Genomic DNA, 20874 nt, shown 5'->3' with positions numbered 1-20874 from the left:
TCATATTAGTTATTAAATCACATGAGCCTGCTTGACCAACTATGAATTTTAATACTGTATTTGGGAGAACAAGCAGGACTGCCTTTTATTGCTATTGACTTGGAAACACTGAATACACCAGCAGTCCATAAACTTGTCTATAGTACTATTTTCAATCAAAGTTTCCCCACAGTAACTAACAACAGTGCTGGTCTCCTGGGACACAAGGAAAATTACAAGGCTTACTGGGGTTTCCACAGCTCTAATTCATATGGTGCTTAATCTGCTTGGGCCTGTCAGAAAGTCATCATCACCAGAGCTACCAAAATCAGTAGTGACAATGGAACTAAGTCAACATTTACAACAGCACATTCTGGGAACTTTTAAGCAAATAATCCTAAATGAACACACAGTCCTCACATAGGAGATATAAGAAACCTTGCTGGTAAGCTGCAAGAGGCTGGACTTTGTGGCTAAGGCTAAGATATGGCCTCAGAGGATGAGGATTCAATTTCTAGGCCTGCCTCAGACTTCCTGTGGGAGTTTGGAGCCATGTCTGTATACGAAAAGCATGTCCCATTCCACACACACACCTTTTATTTAAGACTGAAGCTTCTCTAGTTTGGGTCTAATTTATCCATGTCTGTCCAATGCTCACCAAAGCCAGGCAGAGATGGGATGCTCCTGCAGTCTACGGTCATACGAACACTAGAAGCAACTCGCCTTTGCACCAGTATTTTTGAAGACAGATCCCAGGGCACAGATCCATTGCTGGTTACAACAACTGTAGAGCTCAGCTGTATTTTCCTTGCATAACATGCAGGCATGCTCAGGGCAAGGCTAAGCAGCACTGTGGTGAAAGGAAACAGCGGGAGGTTTCTCTCAATTGCAGTAGCCACCCTTTGATGGGCACAGCCTCAGCAGAGCCTGTGGGGTTTCAGGCACAGGGACCAGCCCACATCTGGAGCTGGAAACCAGAGCAGAGAGCACACTACAACCCATCTCCCATGCTCCCTGCATCTACAGAAGCCCTCAGAAACTTCCAGCTCAGTGGGGGCAGGTACACCAGATACAAACAGAAGGCTGAAGTGACTGAAACTGGGCTTAGTGCTAGTTAATTATTCAGACCTTAGCTGGGATCACTCAGCACTAATATCAGGACTCCATTCTGGAAAGCACATGTAAGTGCCACTCCCTGCCCCAAACAAGACAAGAAACCTTTACATAAGTCAAATGCTAGCTAGTACATGGTGTCTGCTTTCACTCTCACAGAGAAAACTGTACCAAGGCTAATCAAGCAACTTCTCCTTCAGACCTGATCAACAGGAAGCAAAATATCTACTCAAATTTCCCAAGCCAACAAAATGCTGACCACCACTTTCTTAGCTTGAAGAGGAGGTGATGCCCTGCAATTGCTTTTCACTAGACACAGGGGAGAGTGAAATAACATACAAGTCATTTTACAGGCACCTGCAGACCCCTGATGATACAAAAGCATATAGTGGTCCAACCTGGCCTGACTCCCAAACATTACTCACTTGTTCTGCCCTCCTGAAACAAATGAGGCGATACACCACAGCATGGACAGGGAAACAGGTGGTAGAGTTTGGAGGAGGTCTCTTTCCACTGTGTCTGTGGACGTCTTTCTCCACCAGCTGTCCCTGCACCACAGTGAGTAACAGCTCTGACCAGCAAGCAGCAAACGCAACAGCTCTGACCAGCCTTGACCTCCGTCATGTTACCATCCCAGATAGTAAAGGCTCCGATACATGCTTCACAGCCCACTGTAGAACAACAGCCCACAAGCAAAAGGGGATCATCAGTCTGTATGCGTACACCTTATCTAACACAGCAGGGTCATACTAAAACCTGCTTATGAGTCGCTCCAGCCAGGCTAGCTGAAGTCCCACGTGCCTTCTCAGAATACCCAGCTCATCTGAAGGAGGCGAAGAACAACATGCACGGCAAGACCACAGCAGCTGTAAAACACCATCCAGCTAATCACCATTCAATCAGCCAGGGGAAGCAAGAACCATTTGAACCCACTTAGGCAGATGACCTGGTTTGTGTTATTTATGCTGATTGTACCCCAGCTGTTTGCACATCATTTCCCTGTCCTTCTGTGGAGTGGTCTTCCTGCAGTTTTCCACAGTAGAAACAGCACATTATTTAGGGGTGGGTAGAAAAGAGGATCTTTCCAGCAACCTTGTCTCAAGATTTGCAAGAAGGATCACAGTGGTTCATGGACAGAGTTGCAAACTACAAAAAACAAACATGTAGAATTGTTATATGCTTTCATATCCACCATACTTCAAGAACCAAAAGCAACAGGTGATGCAGTCCACCAGCAGAAACACTTCGGCTTTGATATGCTCTATGGCTGCAAGTCACATTTAACACTCATGTTTGTTAGCAGAGCTAGCCAGATTATCCTGTAATTTCAAGGCAAGGTATAACATTCATAGAGTGAAGAACGGAACAAGGAAAACCTATACCAATGTGTGAAATTGTTAACATAGGGTCATCTTAAGCACCATGTATTTGAAGATGGAGTAGAGGGGACCACAGCAGCCTGGGAGGGAAGGATTCAGCCCCTGCGCTATGACACTCATCTATTCCACTGACTATCTGCACATACAGACATGCCACCGAAATGCAAGTCTGGCTATGGAGAAGCTAACCAGCCTTTGTTTCTCCTTTAAAGAACACTGTTATAAGCCTGACCAGAGACAGACACGAAATCCCTTCTATCTCTGGACAGCAGCCCCTAAGCTGTTAAAGCAATTGAGTGTGTTTAGACTGAGCAGTGCAGAGATCCCCAGCTATCAACCAGGGGCACACAACATTCACGAATGCTGAAGCAGAACAGGCACAGCAGCAGAAGACCACACAATGGTTAGATGCATCCTCTCAGCTGTGCCACTGGCTGCACTGGTCCCAGACCTGGTGGGCTGAGCACTGCTCAGACTCTAGTGGAGTGGAGAACTAAAATAGGGCAATACTGTGCTGAACAGCTCCTCAAAAGCACCAGCATTATGTAAAAGACCCTTCCAAATCCTGCCAAAGCAAAAGCTTATGACAGCATCAGACAGGCTGCTCTCTACTTCACCCACACAGTCAGCCTGCTCAGCCCCACATCTAGCTCCCTAGGAAGTGCTGCCTACAAGGAACCCATCAGGCTTCGCTGCTGAAGGACCAAGTTGTTTCCAAAGACTTACCAAGAATCCCACTCTGCAACAAGCCTCAGCTGCGCCTTAGAAGATTTAATAAGAGGTGATGATATCTGAAGCATTTATATCAGTGAATCAAACTTGTGTGTTTTTTGATTCTCTTCCAGTTCAGGTTCGGCAACTCTCAGCTGATCCAGTTAAGGCCAGTAGCAGACTAAACTGATTCACTTTGGAAGCTACAGTATTTTTAAACATAAAAGACTATGTGCTGGAGGCAGGAAGCTACAGCAAGGCCAGGAACATTACTCCACTTTCCTGTGTCCAGGACAGCTTGTGGTCCTAGCCCAGCCCTGCAGCTTCTCAGGGGATTAAGAAGCTGGAGAACTGTGTTGGGAATGCAAGGGGCATGACAAGGCATGGAGCGACTCAAGCTCCCATGGCTCTGCTGCCCTCTTAAATCTGTACCTGTCCACTTGGAGAACACAAAGCTATGTGTATGGGTTTCAGCTGCCCTAACCAGGGAGCTACCATTAGGCTGATAGGAGCCAGGAGGCAGGCAGTAAGAACAGACCATGCCTCAAAGGAGGACAGGAAACCTTGCCTCACCAGGAACATCTTAGGTGTCATTTTCAGAATGAAAGCTCTCAGAAAGGTTTTGCAGAGCCACCCAATCCAACCCAGCATGATAGAGTGGAAACAGGGGCTCCAGCTGCACATGTTCGCATGACGCTTGGTGAGGGGAGACCATGATACGACAATCCAAGTGCTGAATGACTTCCTGCTGGGGAATATCAGGTTTTAGTCAAAGACCTCTTTTAAACTGGCAACTTGAAATATTTCTGGCTTAGAAAAAGAACAGGAGAGATCAAAGAAACAAGCAGCAAATTCCAAATGTGTTTTTTGACTCACTGGCTTACTGTTTTAGGGAAAAGGCTGTAGCAGGTTTTGCAGCAATTTGTTTCTACATTGACATTCATAATCTGCTTTGACTGAGGATACCACACAAACATATCCTAAATAGGCACAGCTACATCAGTTTTAAGGATGCTTATATTTACAAGAGTAGAGCTTAACAGTATGAACAGCAAAAACTATACCTCCTCAGGTACATTACTTCTGTGAGCAGAGAAAGATTTGTGTAGTCAAGTTGCAGGGTACTGGAACAACCAATACATTTTAGCAATAGGAGATGGCTCAACACTTAGCTGCCCAACTGTTCTGATAGTGCCACTTATTCAGGGTGATCCTGTGCCACTCCAAAGGTACTCAGCGCCCAGTTTCTACCTATGTGTCTCCACTGGAATCACTAGCATGGTGGCCAGATGCATGGCTGGATTTCTGATAGGGCTAGAAATCCTCTAGAAATTGAATGGTGGCCAACCAACCTGTCTGAGGAAACAGTAGCTTCCAGCCACCACACTCACATGTTACAATTCCAACTATCAACAGGCCTAGACTTAAGTCACTGTGCTCCAGCTCTATATTGGTTCAAGATCTGGAGAAGACAGGAAAAGTGGATTCAAGCCATCATCAGAAGACAAATTAAAAAGAAGAAGTCTAAGCACAGAGCTCATCGGGCAGCAGCAAAACTCAGGATTCTCACAAAACAGAAGTTGTTTCCAAAAAGCAGTAACAAACCCAAACACAACATCCAGTTTGTCAACAAGCTTCAAAGAGCTCCTGTTCCTTCCCCTTATTTTATTTATTATTTTTTTAAATATCCATGGTTACATATTGGTTCCTTAGTTTTACTCCTGTGGAGATCTTCTGCAGCTGCACAGAAAAGACATGCATTAATTCTAAGAAAAAAATAAGTCCTAATAAAAGCACCAAAACAAGTTCTCTCTTGTATAGTTCCCAAGTAACACAGTGCATGTCCTGCACAGCCATCATGCAAAGTATCTCCGCTTACCCACACTCCCCCTTGCAGAGCAATGCACAAACAGGTCTCTGCAGAGCCAGCCTCCCACAGCCTGCCTACGTCCAGCCCAGCATTACACAGCTGTTACACTGAAAGAAGCCAATTTTCAGTGTCACTAACTGCCCAAGAGGTCTGTCCCTGACCACTGAGTCTGACAGGCCTCACACCAACAAAGAGCTGCTTAAGAAAGAGCAGGGACACAAGGGACACTTTCCACTGCAAGGGAAAATTACAGCTCATGGAAGCCAAGGTAGTGCTACTGAGGGTGCTTGTCCATCTTAAATTGAGCAGCCCGCTGCAATAAAAGCTTGAGGGTCTCAGAGGAACCACAGAGCTTCACCTGTATCTGCACATACAAAGCACAGTATAAACTTTCAAGTGTTAATCTAGGGCAGCAGTCCCGCTCTATCCTATGTAATCAAGCAGCAGTCAGCTGAGATGACCAGCCATAGCTACCAGCTTCACAGGCCCTTCTGCATTTCCATGTGACTAGAGTCACATACATCTTTTGGAGTAGCCATTTCTCAAAAAGTCCAAGAGACAAAGATGCCTGAGGATTTCTCCCTGCAGGTCAGCAAAGGTCCTTGAGGAGCGATGTGTATGATGCTCGATTTCAGCCCCAAGCAATTTACACTTACACCCGATATCAGACAGAGAGGATCTGAATCCTGCTGGTTTAGACAGGTAGAGATGCTTCTCACCTTGGAAGGTAGAAGAGCACACACACAGCAGAGGGGATATCTCCACATAAAACCAACATACGTTGGATCTTTAGTAAGGGGCCCACTCCCTCTTGTCTTGCACATTTCAGCTGTCCCACAAAGAGCAGGCTGTAACTCACTTGAGGAAAACTCAGAGCAGATCCCTTTAGGAAACCAACACCAGCACCCACCACATCAAATGACAGAGTTGATGATGAGGACATAACAAATTGCTTCTGCCAGCAAACTCCACAGCAGTTCCTTTGCATCTCACTGATTAACTGCTCTTAATCCAGCCCTCAAACCCTAATTTGATGGTGTGGAATGAATCCATGATGTCCCCAGGGGATCAGACAGCCCTAACCGCACACTGGGAGAGACAGCACAGGGGATACAACAGAGCTCTTCCAAAAGGCATGTGCAAGGAAAACAAAACCAAACAGGTACCAGAGAATATCCTGGGTACACAGCAGCAAGTCACAGCCCTGAAAAGGAGTATGCAGATCTCAGCTCCTGTTCACACAGCAAGAATACAATACCCACTGCACATGGTGGTACGGGTGGATTTTGGCTCTTTTGACGGAGGTTTCTGCAGAATACAGATCAACAAACTGCTCTTCAGCAACAGCTACAATGCACCTTTCACTGGCAGGCCACAGGCTGCATTAAATGCAGTGCATGCATGCACATGAACACACTGAGGTCATGCACAAACACTAAGGACTCTCCTCTAGACAGCTCTGAGGAAGCCAAGCAGGTTTTTCCCTTTCTTGGCAAGAGAATACTGTGTTCCTTGGCATGAAATAGCCATCTCAGGGAAACTGACCTAAACCAGAACAGGATTTTATGCTGGGGACAGGACACTTAGGTAAGGTGTCATTTACTTCCCCTGAAGTTTTACACGCACTCTTCACTCCAAGAGATAAATTTTGAAGCACTATTGTTTCGAGACAAATGAGTGCACTTTGCAGTCACAGATTACAAGCATTTCTTATTTATTAGTGAGCCTTTACAAGGGGGGAGGGATTAACCTTTCTATTTATGGAGAGAGCAAGCTACACAAGGCCGAGTGATTTGCACAGGGTTACAAGTGAATCAGTGAAGGGACAGAGCGAGGTGCCCTGACTCAGGGGTGCCTGCCGTCAGCACAAGGCAATGCCACCCGGCTCCTGTTCTCCCCACAACCAGGATTAAGTCATCCTCCTCATGACACCAGTCAATTCCCAGTGAGTGACTGTCAGGAATGCTCCACAACACCAGGAAGAATTATGGATTTTTCAGGTCAAAGCATTATACCACAGACATCTCCAAGGGAAGGGAGTCTGAAGCACACAGAGGAGGAATATGGAGAAAAGCACATCCAGGCCTGTGGAATGCAGACCCCACCTGAACAGTCACCTCCAAGATACATCTCTCATCCTCCATCTTTCAGACCATTCCATCCTTCCCGACACACTCAGAGAACACTCCTTTGCGAGGCTGAGAGCAATTGCTTACACAGTCTTTGCGTATCACCAGCTGCCAGTAATGCAGGTTTGCAGTTGGAAACATGGAGGAAGAGGCAGTATTATATTTCTCCTGTCAGTCATCTGTAACTCCACACACCACAGTGTGGAAAATCCCAAAAGCTTCCTGATACAGAATGGGTAGATAACACACAAGCAAAAGAAGTGCTTCAGCAGAAGAATCAGGGCTTTAGCAAGGATATGCAGCACAGTAAAGATCCCAATTAAGAGACAGACTACAGTCACATATCAGTTGCTCTGCATCACTCTACAGTTACACCAGGTCTCCCAAAGCTGTACTGTTAGTATAGATGGGACCTTAAGGAACACAGCACTCACCTTGCTGCCTATGTCTTCACGCTTGTTCCCAGGCTTGCTCCTCCTCAGCTTAATGGAAGGGGAGCGAAGCAGATTTTTGATCCGACTTGTTATTGTAGACCCTTCGACCGACATCATCTCCAGGTGCCAGAGGGTGTTCACCCCCCACACACACAAGTCCAGGGCCAAGGCAGAAATCCCGACGTGCTCAGCTTTGCTTACACCCGTTCACATAGCTCTCAGCAATTCTGCTTGGGAACTCCACTCCTGTTACACTGCAGAGCTATTCACAGAGGCTGGCAGACTTCTCTCTTGCAGATTCCAGAGGATCAAATCAGCAGTAATCTAAACTGAAAGATGCACCCATGGGTCAGTACAACATTCGCAACAAATTCTACCCTCATTCTTTGCAAGAAATGCCAAATGCAACAGCTTATGGTAAGGATGGGTGCAGCATTGCTTACTCTCAGAGGCTTCCACGAGAATCATGATCTTTTTAGTACGCACTGGCACATCTAAACCAAATCGCCAGATCAAAACATTATGCTTTATGCTTCAGTATCATTTCATGACAAAGATAAAAATCCTCACCACTGGAGCCCACTAACAGAGTCCATCCAGCCCTTTGCTTTTGCTCCATACTCATCCATTCTACCTTAGGCTTCACAAACAGGAAAGCACAGCACTGTGCTTCATTATTAAATACCAAACCGCAGAAGCACACCAAGAACAAACATGACGGAGTTTTTAACTCTCACAAATTTAGCTCTGCTGTAAGCACATACACACATATATATCTCGTGGGTGATATCTGACAATAAAGGAATATAAGACTTCACATCCTCGCACCCCTCGTTTATAAAGACGGTGAAGGAGGAACTGACTGCTGCCAACGATTACAAACCCTTCGCCTCTCCCGAAGCCCCGGTGCCTGCCGGGGGGAAAAAGGGGTCTGGTCAAAGCCTGCAGCAAATACATCCTCCGGCTTCCGCGCAAAATGGGGGCGGGGGGAAGAGGGAGAGAGAGAGAGAAAGAGCGAAGGGGAAGGAGAGAAACGTCCGAGTCAGCACAACCGCCAGCCCCCTCCCCGCAGCGGCACCGCGGGCTGACGGGACGCGCCTCCTCCACCCGCTGCTCCCACCTCTCCTACCTGGCCCTCAGCAGCGGCTCTGCCGGCAGAGCCACCACCGCGGGGCCCCGCCGCGCCTGCCCATGCAGCCGGCCTCCGCCGAGGAGGGGCTGCGGCGCGGGCCGCCCCTGCGGGCGGGGCGGGGGCCGTTCCCTCCGCGGGAGGCGGCGCGGGGGCGGCTCCGCACGCGTGTGCCGGCCGGACGCGGGGGGCCGAGGCCGCCCGCCGAGCCCCGCAGCCCCGCGGCGAGCGCCGCCCAGCCGCTCCCCGCCGCACGCAGCCCCGGCGCGGCCGATCGGACACGCTACGGCGGCCCGCGCGGGTCAAACCGCGGCGCGCAGCGGGGCGGGACCCGCGGGAGCCGTTAGCGCGCTCAGGGTGGGGGCTGGCGCTGGCGCTGGGCGAGCTGCGGCGCTCCGTGGTGTCGGGGAGCTGGAAGTGCGTCTGGGGCCGGGAGGGGAGGGACCCGCTCTGCCGTGCCCAGCGCCCCTCAGGCTGTGTCCCACCGCCAACACCTGGGCGGGGGGCTGCCGTCACTGGGGCTCTCATTCACCATCTGCCCCGCGCACCGGCGGCCATTTGTGGCGCGGCACCACGGGAAGCCTGTGCTGACAGGAGCCCTCAGGGCAAGGACAGGCTGCCGCGCCCGCTGTGGGGCTGCATGGCCCTGCCACTGAGGTGCGACGGGGACAGGGTGCCAGTGCTGTGGCAGCCGCAGGGTCTGCGGGCCTTCTTGATGTGACGGTGCTGAGGGTGCTTCTGGGAGCACTGGAGTTCTACGTGTCACTATGGAGGTGAAAAAGTTGAGTGCCTTCCCACAGGGTAGCCTGGCTTGGATGATGCACATCTTGTAACGACACAGATGTGGTGCTTGGATCCTCTGCTGAGGCTGCAGTGATCGCAGAGCTGGCTGGTGCAGAGGCTGCTGGCAAAAGCCAAGACCATAGCCCCTGGGCGTTACAGATGACTCCACCGCCCCAAAATGGCATGGTAGGACCCCACTGCATAGGTACCTATAGGTTCCCACCTATGATCATAGAACCAGCTAGGCTGGAAGAGACCTTAAAGATCATCGGGTCCAGTTTTTACCCCCAACACTGCCAATGCCACCCCTAGCCCATGTCACTGAGGGCCTCATCTGTGTGGGTTTTGAACACTTCCAGGGAAGGTTATTCCACCACTGCCCTGGGCAGCCTGTTCCAATGCCTGATTACCCCTTCCATGAAGGAAGTTTTCCTAATATCCAATCTAAACCTCCCCTGGTGCAGCTCAAGGCCATTTCCTTTTGTCCTATGACTTGTCGCTTGGGGAAGAGACTGACTCCTACCTCACTCCATCCCTTCAGGTAGTTAGAGAGCAGTAATGTCCTCCCTGAGCCTTCTCTTCTCCAGACTAAACAACCCCAGTTCCCTCAGCTGCTCCTCGTAAGATTTGAAGAGCTCCTTCTCCCCTCAGCTCCACAAAGTTCTTACGAGGAATCTGGCAGCCCAGTGTCACATTAAGATGTGGGGATGGAGCCCATGGACTTGGACATTTGGATGCTTGTGTGCTGGCTCACCGCAGGTGGGAACCTAGAAGCAAACACGCACGAAGCCAGCAAGAAGGTTTTGTCCTGGAGCTGCCTGGCAGCTGGTCCCCATGGAGGAGTTCAGAAGCCACTGAGCTTCCCAAATGGGGAAGGAGAGCTGCCCTACTGTACCTTCTAACCACATGAGAGGAGTGGGGAGTCAGATTTCACAGGCCGCCAGCTCTGAATTGCTATCGAAGGGCAAACATTTAGGACGTAGTGCTATAAGAGTTCAAAGCAACTGTACATGTCCACACTGGCCTAAAATACATCTCCACAACAAAAGCCCTAGAGGGGAGAAAGGAAACCAGCATTTCTTAGGGTGGAAAAGTCCTGCTAGCACCCCCTTCCTCAACAAATTCTGTCCTTCATTGCAATCTGTCCTTCGCCCTTTGAGCATCTTTCTGGCTCCCTGTTTCCGATTGTGGGTGCCCTCTTCCCTTTCCCATCTCTGCTGACTGTCCCATCTTCAGTGACTAATTGAAACCCAGAGTTTTCACAGCAATTGGAGATGATAATTCCCAAAATATAGCCCATGCAAATTTGCTGATGCTCAGGCACAGGTTTACCACAACAGAGGATTCACAGGAGCTGTGGTCTTCCCCTTATCAGTGCCCGTTGTGGCCAGCACATTGCCACCATCAACGTCTTGTGATTATGTGAACTTGCTCTGCCTGAATTTCAGGAAAAGGCTGTTTGCATTCCAAGTGGGATTCTGAGCAGGCACAAGGGCTTGCAGGACTACGATCTTTAGGCTTGACTGGTCAGAAACCTGCATTATATTGATGAAAACACCCAGAGGCATAACATAGGATATCAGTCTGATCTCTATCAGCTCCAGTTATGTGACTTAACCTGCAGGAAGTTAATTTAAATTGTCGATTTCTAACCTTTGTTAGGCTTTAGTTTTGATGCACAGGTGCCATTGAGAAATCCATGCTTGGTGCTGTCAGAAAGTCACGGTTCCAGAACCAGGGCTTTCCAAAAGATGCCAAATTTTGTGAGATTTACAATGAAATCTCAAGAGTTGGTAATGTTGCAGTTACTTTTAAAATAACTGAAGTCTATAGGAGCTAGGAATATAAGTATGTAATCATAAAATCATTTAGGGATCTTAGCTTTCAGCCCCAGACATGGCCTGAAACCCAAAAGGTGTCACATAAGAAAAGGATTCTTCTAGTAAATGTGAATGTTGTCCATTCCTACCGACCCAGTTGTCCTGTTGGTGAATAACAGTGCCCTGTTGCTACGGGTGAGGAGAAATTCATGAAGGAAACCAGAGCTGCTGCTGCAAAAATAAAACCCTTCTTCTATGAAGATTTACAGTTGTGCTTAGTTTCATCCAGGCTATCAATTCCAGTGAGTGGAACTACTCACACTGGACATGGAGTTACAAACAGGCACCAGCCTCTACAGAACTGGGACCTGGCATTCCACAGGAGAGAAAAAAACCATAGTTGATGGTCCTTAAATGTCTGCTGTTCAACAGTAAAACATCAGAGTCATCACATTTGGGAGAAACATGCATACATTTGAGAAAGAACTGATGGATGTCTTTGAAAACAAGGCACAGCTGAGATGTGTGCTTGGGAGACGCTGTTTAAATCAGCTAGCATTGTTCCTCCTTTGTTGAAAGCTGAGCACAGCATAATGTGATTTGTGATTACAATTCTTTGTGTCTGTGAAGCGACTGAAGAGACAGGCTAACTCTGAAACATCAGTGGACTTCTAAAGTCAATGAAAAGGCACTAGGACAGGGAAGGGATGTTTCTGATTTTCCAACAGAAGCATACTACCTTGCTAGTTATCTTTTAAGCAGGATAAAATGTTACAGACTTTCAGCAGTTCGTACTGATGAAGAGTATGAGGATTTTGCCTCATATTCTTCAACGTATGAGGCAAAGAGCAGGACTTTGCCAGTGATTTTTAAAGAAACTTTTTCTATGATTTTATTAATACAAACACTTGCCCTTTTTTACTTTGATCCTATTAATACAGAAGAAAAACAAGCAGGAATCACCAGCTTCCTCTAGGATGGCAGGACAAGTCTTACCACACACCTATTTCATCATTAGAAGGGCCCCATTTTCCAATTGTAATATCCAACAGGGAAAGGTTAGTGCAAAGCCCTTGCACTGACTCTACACCTATTGGCACTTTAGAGCTTTAGCTTGAGTGAAACTGGAGTAAATGATGCTAACCTGCGTGGCTTCTCTTTTCCCAGTCCTATCCTCCAATAAATACTGAATAACTTGAAATGAAGAGAAATAAACTTCTACTTTTCATCCAGTGGCATGTCTGGAAGCAGTTGGCAAACCCGCTGCTCCATGACATGCTTCCTGATGTTGCTTTTGGTCATGGTATCCAAAATAAGCTCTCCCACAGCAGCAGTCAAGCAGGTAATCTGCTGGCCCGTCATTTGCTGCTGCTTCTGTCACAGTGCATTAAAGTTACCCATGCGTGGCTTGTAATGGTGTGTGTGCTTCTCCCTGTGCTCACCCACCACACTGATTACTGTGGTTCCCACTATTGCTCACCTTTTAGTACATTGCCTTTACTTCAGGACAAGGCTTGTCCTTTACAGTATGTTCCTATAGGGCCCATCTCCACAGGGCAGCACCTTGACTGAGATCAGTTAATGATAACTGAAGGCAATAGGATTTTCAGCATCTCTCTAGAGGTCACAAATTCTTCCTCACCAGAAAGGAAAACGTACCATGAATAAATTATGTATTTCTTCTTTGGCATTTGTGGCATTTGGTCTTGAATGATGCGTTCTTAAAGTAGTCTTCTGAGAGAGAGCATAAATAATGAGAGACAACAGATGCCTCCATCAGTTAAATGCTGCATTTTTAAGTGTTAGGTAATGAAGTATCTGAAAATGTTTTCTCTGTTGCAGAAATTCGCTGTCCTTTTCTAAGAAATAGCATCTTGCAAATAATCCCATAATTGTCCTGTAGGGCTCCAAGCCAAAGGAACATTTTAGAAGTGATTTTAAACAAAATTCTTTCCCTACTAAAAAGTATGATAAAAAAGAGCATGTAAAAGAAGACACAAAGCAGTGGAGCAGAAGTGCCACACAAGCCCTCTCAGTATGATGTTAAAACCTTTCCTTTAACTTGTTCTCCTTATACACAGAGCTCTTCTCATCACCTGTGGGAAGGAGTGTGAGCTGACCCTCCAGCCAGCCATGGTCCCATCACCAGAACCACTGAGCACTACCCAAGCACTGACAAAGGCAGCAAGGTGCTCTGTGCCTCAGAAACCCCAACCCACATTGCACCCATGACCCAGGATAGTTGCTTGATGAGCTTGCTTTTACCATTTCTTTATTGATTTCTTAGTCAGAGAAACAGTTGTGGGAAAGGATTTCATTTTTCAGACACTAACATGCTGGAGATGACTTGTTCTCCTGGTGATAGAGTGAGTTCGAAGCTGGAAGTTGTGGCAGCCAGCATGAGCAATTGAGGCCAGCTCAGAGACCAGGTGAGTTAGTCAGGGATCAGCGTCACGCTCATGCAGATTCATAGCTTCCAGACAGCTTAGAGCATGGGTTGAACTTGCTCATGTGTGTCTGAAGAAATCGTGGGGACAGACATTCTGCTCCACACCCTCATTTTCCTGGGCAGCTTTCAGGCCAAGCGACGAGCAGAGAGCACACTTTCCCCACACACTTTGGAACCTTGTGGAAGAAGAGCATTCAGTCTTCTTCTGTAAGAGCTGTCTACCCTCCTGCCTGCAAAGGACCATGGCGCTGCTTTCCAGTTAGGCTAACTGCCATCATTTTAGCCTCACAGGATGTTGATTCAGCAGGGTCATGATGCCTTTTTCCACCTGTTGTCTTGTTAGAAGAGTGAACAGCAGGCACTCACGTAGGGAGGAGGAAAGATAAACAGCTTTGGTCTAGTCCAGAATAAAAATAACTATGTAAGAAACTAAACAGGCAGAGCAGAGCAGAACAGAAGAAAAGCAGCTACCATGCAATATATAAAGGGTATTTACATTTACATTTTCTCTACCTATGAAAATAACTGCAAGCTTCTTAACAATTTAATTATTAACCTCTTAATGAAACAAATGCATTGGGGATTCTTTGCAGGACACACAGAGATCTCCAAAGCTCAGTGTACAGCATGTCAGGTAAAGAAGCCTAACCGGAGTTAATTGGTTTTGTCAATTCGTTTTTCCCCAGTGAGCTTTCCTCTCTCTCAGCTACAAGGGATAAGCAGAATGAGTTTCTGGAAATGGCTGCCAAATGTAGTCTGGGTCTTTTATCAGGCTCCTGGTACCTGAAATGTTTAGATTCCAGCCAGCAGTTACACAGGATTTTTAATCCTTGTGTTCCCATGGAAAAGTCATGCAGACATCTATGGTTCATGATGCATCCAGGGAGAATATGCTTATATCACAGATCCCAGATGAGCTTTAAATATATATACCTGTATGCATGAATGCTTTTCAGCTGGCTGCCAGGAAATTGTGCTGATAAAGAGAAACCATGGGGAGCATGAACAAATGTGTAGTGTAGAAAGAGCCCAACTGAAGATAGGAAGATGCTGCTTAGAAAAGGTTTGTATGTGCCAAGGATGGATAATTTTTGTAGTAAGACAACAGGTGTGCAGATGTGCTTGGAAACCCCAAGCTACACTCATTTTTTTCTGAATTAGAAGAATGTGCCCTAAACTGGAGGAAAAACCTACAAATCCATTTAAATGTTGGCTCTGCTATTACAACACATGAACTTGTCCACTTGATGCGTCACTCCTGCATTTCAAGGGATCAACAAAATCCATGCCCTCAATTAAAACCATTTTTACTGTAATTAGCAATGTGCGTACATGTGCAGGCTCAGCTGTCAAACCAGGGCCATGCTCTGACTCACCTGAGGCACGTGTGCATCCGCTGTGCAGTGAGGAACGCTTCCAGCCGTGCTGGGAGGTGACAGATGAGACTGATAGAAACAGATATGGGCTGGCTGATTTCAGCCTGGGGGAACGGCTGCAGGATGTCCGACAGCCACCTGGTGCAGCACGTGCTGTGAAGGGTCCTCACAAGAGCCTCATCAGGATGTGGGTGCTGCAGGGGGGGACAAGCCTGCCAGGGCACTGTGAGGGTTGTGGGCTCCCTGAGGGTGAAGCCTCAGCCCCGGCCACTTCTGTTGCAGCTGCTTAGCTGGTAGAACACTACACATGAACAGTTACACCCACTGACTGTGGCCTGGTGTTGCTAGTGGGGGTACCTGTTCATACGTGGTGCATTAACCAGCTTGTGAAGGGAGGTACCCTGTGTTAAAACCCTGTTAAGTTTTCACCAGCAGCAGGACCTGCGTTGTTCATTTTTCAGTGGCATCATGTCATAGCTGCTGAATGTAAACATGCTGTGCTTCCTGCTGTCTATATGGAGGCTGTGAGAGAGGACATATAGCAAGTACTGAGGCAAAACTCACCCTGGACACTGTCAAGCTCCCCACCGTCACAACTTTGGCTGGTCAGATAAGCTGTGTTACCCAGATGCACCATGTTACACCCTGGCTAATCCATGGTGATTTCTTTAAGCTTAGATCTTAGTCAGGTCTGATAAACGCACAGGACCAAATGGTTTGACAGTCTCAAAAGCCCACAGTGTAACTGCAGTCTTGCATGAAGTCTGGTTTAGACAGCAGTTAGCTGAGACCTTAGATGTGGGTAGAGACAAGAACAGCGGCATGCAGATAGGAGAGGGCTGACTGGCCAGGCGCCAGGGCTGGCAGGCACACAGAGATTGGATGTTGGATACAGAGGTCCTTAACTTGCAAGGGGAGTCCAGAGCTGAAAACCACATGATAGGAAAACATTTGACTGAGCTGGTACTTAAATAAGGGGTGCCAAATCCTTGTCGCCTTTTGTAGGAGTTATTTGTGTTCCATTGTTCTCCTTAATTACTGCTCTCTGGAAATACAAAGCACAGGATGAACTCTGAGGATTGATAAAGGTTTCCCTTAGAGCAGTCACTTTATACCTTTCCCATTTGAGCCCATGAACATTTTGCCCTGAGTGGAGGTGTGGACACTGGCACACTTCAGCCTGTTGGCAGTGAGTTTTAGGGGGTTCTGAAAGGTAATGGAGAACATCTACCTCTCACAAACATCTTGAAAGTGCTGGCAAGGGCTCACTGAGCAGAGGTTGAAACCTGCTGCCTGACTGCTCTGTGATCACCCAGGGAACGGTTTCCTGCAGAAAGGTTAGGTTGGGTCAGGTTAGGTTGGAGAGAGCTCCCTACCGCTACAGGCACAGAAAGGGATCACGACACATCTTCAATGGCATGTGTCTAAGCAACTGATTGTCCTTCACATGTCCTCCCTCTGGCAGCATAAGCCAGTGTACAAACGGCACCAGTTTCACTGCAGGGCTGTTCTGCATGGGAAGCGGGGGGCTGTTATTTCCAGGTCTGCCCTGAGGCTCCAGGAGGAGGTTGTGCAGCTCCTGCAGGGCTGCACATCACATGGGAACAGTGTCTCTGCATCACTTGGCCCATGTGTCCCTGGATGTTCTTACATGCGCAGGCTGCAGGGACGAAGCTCAGCACACAGGCTGGCCCTGGCCCAGGGACCTGGAAGGAGAGAAGCACACAAACCCCTTCTCGTGCTGAGCTGTGCATTCCCCGCTGCCTGCTCTGTAACCCCCCTCCCTCCCTGACAGTATGTAGGTCACTGTTGGCATTGTTTTCCTTTGAGCCCCGTCTGCTCCTGTTTTACCACTTTGCTCGCAATTAGCCTGGACTTCTGTAATTGACCTAAATAAGCCTGTTTGTTTCATTCTCCTCCATTCCATGCCTTACGTTTCCAGAGAGCAGTAATTAAGGAGAACAATGTAGCAAGAGTATTTTCTGCAAGCCCAAAGCTGGCAGTGGCCAGGCTGGAGTTAGTCTTGCTCTTGGTGATCCTCAGCAAGCTGACAGCATAGACCAGAACTCAGCCAGCTTTGGCTTTTGCACTGAGAAGATGGCACGACAGATCTTACAACTTGAATGTGCTGCATGGCCTGAATGTGCCTGCCCTCCACAGATGCCTTTTATTATTACTACTGTTAGCAAAATTAAGAACTACAGCAAGACTGTAAGCGATCAAGCAAAAATGAAAGTGCCCCTGATGACAAGTGATGTCAAAGCATTATATTGCAGGCCATGAAATCCACCCATTTGTATCAGCTTTCACAGCTCCTCGCTGTGTCTCCTGCAGTCACACTTAGCACACTGATGACGTTCTGAATTTCCTCTCATGTCACGACCCTGCTCTCCCCGTTGGGGCTCAAGTATGAATGTTGGAAACTCAAATGCAATGGAGAACACAAGTTGTGTCTCTCTGATGTTGTTGAGCAACACTCCGCTGGCCAGGTTTCAAGCACTGCCTTTTGCCTCAGTTCCCCATCTGTTCTCACGAAGTCCTGCCTGGAGGGTGAGGCCTCGTGAATATCCCCTTTACTTGCTCTGCTTTTTGCCTTTCACATCCTTAAAACCAAAAAGCAACATCAAAACAAACCCTTGCAAGACAGTTTTTCCCAAAACTTCCTGCTGCGTCCTGGAGCCTCCCGCAGAGATGTTCTGCTGCTCCCACCGTGTGCTCACCTCCGCGGCCCACTCCTGCAGGCAGGGCTGGGTTCGGGTCTGTACGTTGGACGCAGGTCAATAAGGAGGCCCCAGGAGCCTGGAGGGGAGGGCCCAGCACTGAGGCATCCCTGAGCACAAAGCTCCATCTGAGCACCAAGCTCCATCCTCTCACCTCAGAGATGCTGAAGGGGCTGAAACGCAAACTGCATTTCATGCTGTTTGGAAACCAAATACCAGAAATCTGGCCCTGCATCAATTCGGTGTGGTACCCTGCCCAGCCCTGCCTAGAAGCACGCAGTTTATGTCAGTCCCTTCGCTTGTGCTTGGTTCTCTAGTGAAGCTCTCTGAGAGGACTTTGGTAGGTGTCTGCAGCAAAGCTGAACTCTGTCCCCGAGGAGAATCTGTCCAAAGAGCAGAGATAGGCACAAAAAAAGCTGCGGCATTTGGCTGTGGAACTTTCCAATAAGCCTGAATTTGGTACCCAACTCCAGCTGCATTTTCTAGAAAAGTAGGACAACAAATTACCATATATCCCTTTTATAGCCCATATATATATGTCCTGGCTCCTTGACACAGACCTCAAGAACTAGGTTTCCCCCTTCCTCTGTAAAATACTTTGGCTTGCAGAATTCAGTGTCCAGAATAAAACTGGACTTTTCCATTAGCCATGGCAACCGTAATTCAATTAAATAGGACAAACCTTGGACCACATTGCCCTCAGGACATGTTATACTAAATATGATACAAGAAGGAGAAGAGTGAAACCCAAAACTCATGGAACGATCCTGTCTAAAGAGTTGGCAAGTGGGTGCCCTTCAGGACAAAGACACACAAACACACACACTCTTTCTTTAGGCCAGCTCACTTTAGAGAGATGACAACAAATAGGAAGGACTGGGATTAATGGCAATATTTAGATGCTTTAGTAGAAGAGCAGTCAAGCCCACATTTAACTTGTATGTATGGATGCATTTGTTCCCATTGCTAATGTGCAAATACTGTTCTGGTTAAGGATGCTTTCCTAAAGCAGTGCCAATGTGGGCAGAAAACAAATATCAAATACAAGAAAACACGGACAATTAGTCATCTGGCAAGATGACTGTCCAAAAGAGAGGGAAATATGAAAGTATAGCCAGATCTTAAGTTCAGGGGAGAAACTCTTCAGATGTCACAGTGATGAGCATGGCATTAAACACCTCAGCAGATGAAAGGCTGCAAGGCAGTGGCATGGTGTGAGCTAGGATGTTCATGAGCAATGAAGCGAGGTGTAATAACCCTGCTAAAAAAGGAGGAAATTGAAGTGGAAGGGAAATTCTTCTTTTGGATAGACTCAAGGTAGTGAAAAATAGAGAGCACAGGGAATAGATGTCAAAGACACAGCAAAGCCAAATGCTACTCCCAGAATGACTGGAACTGCAAGGCTGGTAGTAACAGCCAAGAAGCATTGCCCATGGAGGTGGCACCATCCCCATCCCTTGAGGTTTTTCAGTCCTGGCTGGGGAAAGCCCTGAGCAACCTGGTTTGATCTCCTGGCTGGCCCTGCCCTGAGCAGGAGGCTGGACAACACATCTCCAAAGGTCCCTTCCCACCTGATTTTTCCTGTGATCCTATGAGTACCTATGATTTGGCATAGAGATAAGGCAACTACTGACATTGCCATGACAACAGACTGGGTTTATGCTGGTGTTGAAGCTTCTTGCAAAGAGGAGAGAGCACGGTTTCTTGAGAGAAATGTTCACAAAACCCACGGAGATCCATAGCGCTATTAGAGCACACAGGCTTATTTGAGCTTTGGTTTCAATCTGACGAAAGTATTAGCAGGTTATCAGCTTGTTACACAGCTCATTTCTCCTTCTGTTCCGATTTTCTTGAAGATAGAGGGGAGGAAATGACATGCAAAGAGAAGATAATTACATCCTCCCCATGGGGAGACAACCAAAATGGCTTCAGCTGATACTGCCAGCGGCTGGGGAAGGCAGCCAGGCAGCAGCACGGCCTGGCTGCATGTGGTTCATCACTGCCAACCCAGCGCTGTAAAACATATTCCTTCAGCATTCCCCCTGTTGTCCTCCTAAGTAAAAACACATGGAGCAGAAGCTTCCAATGCTTTGCTCAAACACTGTGAATGAAATCGAAACTGGGAGTTGAAAACAGGCAAGTTCTGGCTCCTCCAGCATGCTGTCACCCACCCTGTGAGCAGTGTTGGGAGCCCACCACTGTGTGGGTCCATGACTTGCAGGAGGAGAGGAAAGCACTGACCTGACCTCCTCCAAAGTGCCTGGAGGTTGCTCCAAACTCCTGAGGTTGCAGGCAGAGGATGGGGACACACAAACACCCATTAGGAACCTTGGAGACACGAGGGCGTTGCAGCCTCGGGATGCAGCGATGGCTCTGTGCAGCCAGGGCTCTGCTGCACGCAGGGAGCAGCTTCATGGTTCCCTCCTTCCTCCCAGCCAGAGCCAAGGATCCAGCCCCTTGGGATGCACCTTCAGCCAGGAATAACTTCTGACTTGAGGCAACTTTAGTAGGTCACTGAAGCTGCTGGCTTTTCCCTTTGGCAGTTGTGCCTTTCTTCCTCACCCTATAAAAATCAAGTTTTCTTCCAAACATGAATGTGCCCCTTGTAAGCTGATCTGCAATGTAATTATTTTCTCCCTTGCTCAGCAAAGTTTGTGAAACTGGGCATTTTCCCCATGTCAAAGCCAGACAATGAGGCCTTGTCTGTGCTGCAGCACGGTAGTGAACAATTCCCACTGTGGCTGCCACCAGTTCAGCTCACATGCTAGGAGCTGGTTATTAAACGCTCTTCCTGCAGACTAACGCCTCGCGGTTCACATTGACCGCCCCACGTCGGAGCTACAGGACGTCTGTGGGGTGATTCTGCAGGAGCACTTCTGTCTTCTTTGTCAGGGACATTCAAGAGCTGAGGAAGCAAATCCAAAGCTTTACAAAGTAGTCGCAAGCTGGAAGCCTGCTTGAGCCATGATTTAAAACCACAGT

At 47.9% G+C, this 20874-nt stretch overlaps 1 protein-coding gene across 2 annotated transcripts in view; it reads right to left on the bottom strand.

Moving 5' to 3' along the window:
* The window catches only part of MAPKBP1 (mitogen-activated protein kinase binding protein 1), a 100224-nt gene extending 91435 nt beyond the window's left edge, over positions 1-8789 (bottom strand). For both annotated transcript variants that reach the window (XM_065685689.1, XM_065685690.1), the window contains exons 1-2: positions 8745-8789; positions 7616-7944 (exon numbers count right to left, since the gene is read on the bottom strand). In XM_065685689.1, coding sequence (XP_065541761.1) covers positions 7616-7732 — 117 coding nt within the window. In that variant the 5' untranslated portion in view covers positions 7733-7944; positions 8745-8789. The remainder of the gene's footprint in view (positions 1-7615; positions 7945-8744) is intronic.
* Between the last annotated feature and the right edge of the window lie 12085 nt (positions 8790-20874).

Source organism: Lathamus discolor, chromosome 6 (genome assembly GCF_037157495.1).
Source record: "Lathamus discolor isolate bLatDis1 chromosome 6, bLatDis1.hap1, whole genome shotgun sequence".
Taxonomy (NCBI): Eukaryota; Metazoa; Chordata; class Aves; order Psittaciformes; family Psittacidae; genus Lathamus; species Lathamus discolor.
This window is presented reverse-complemented; position numbering and strand designations above follow the sequence as displayed.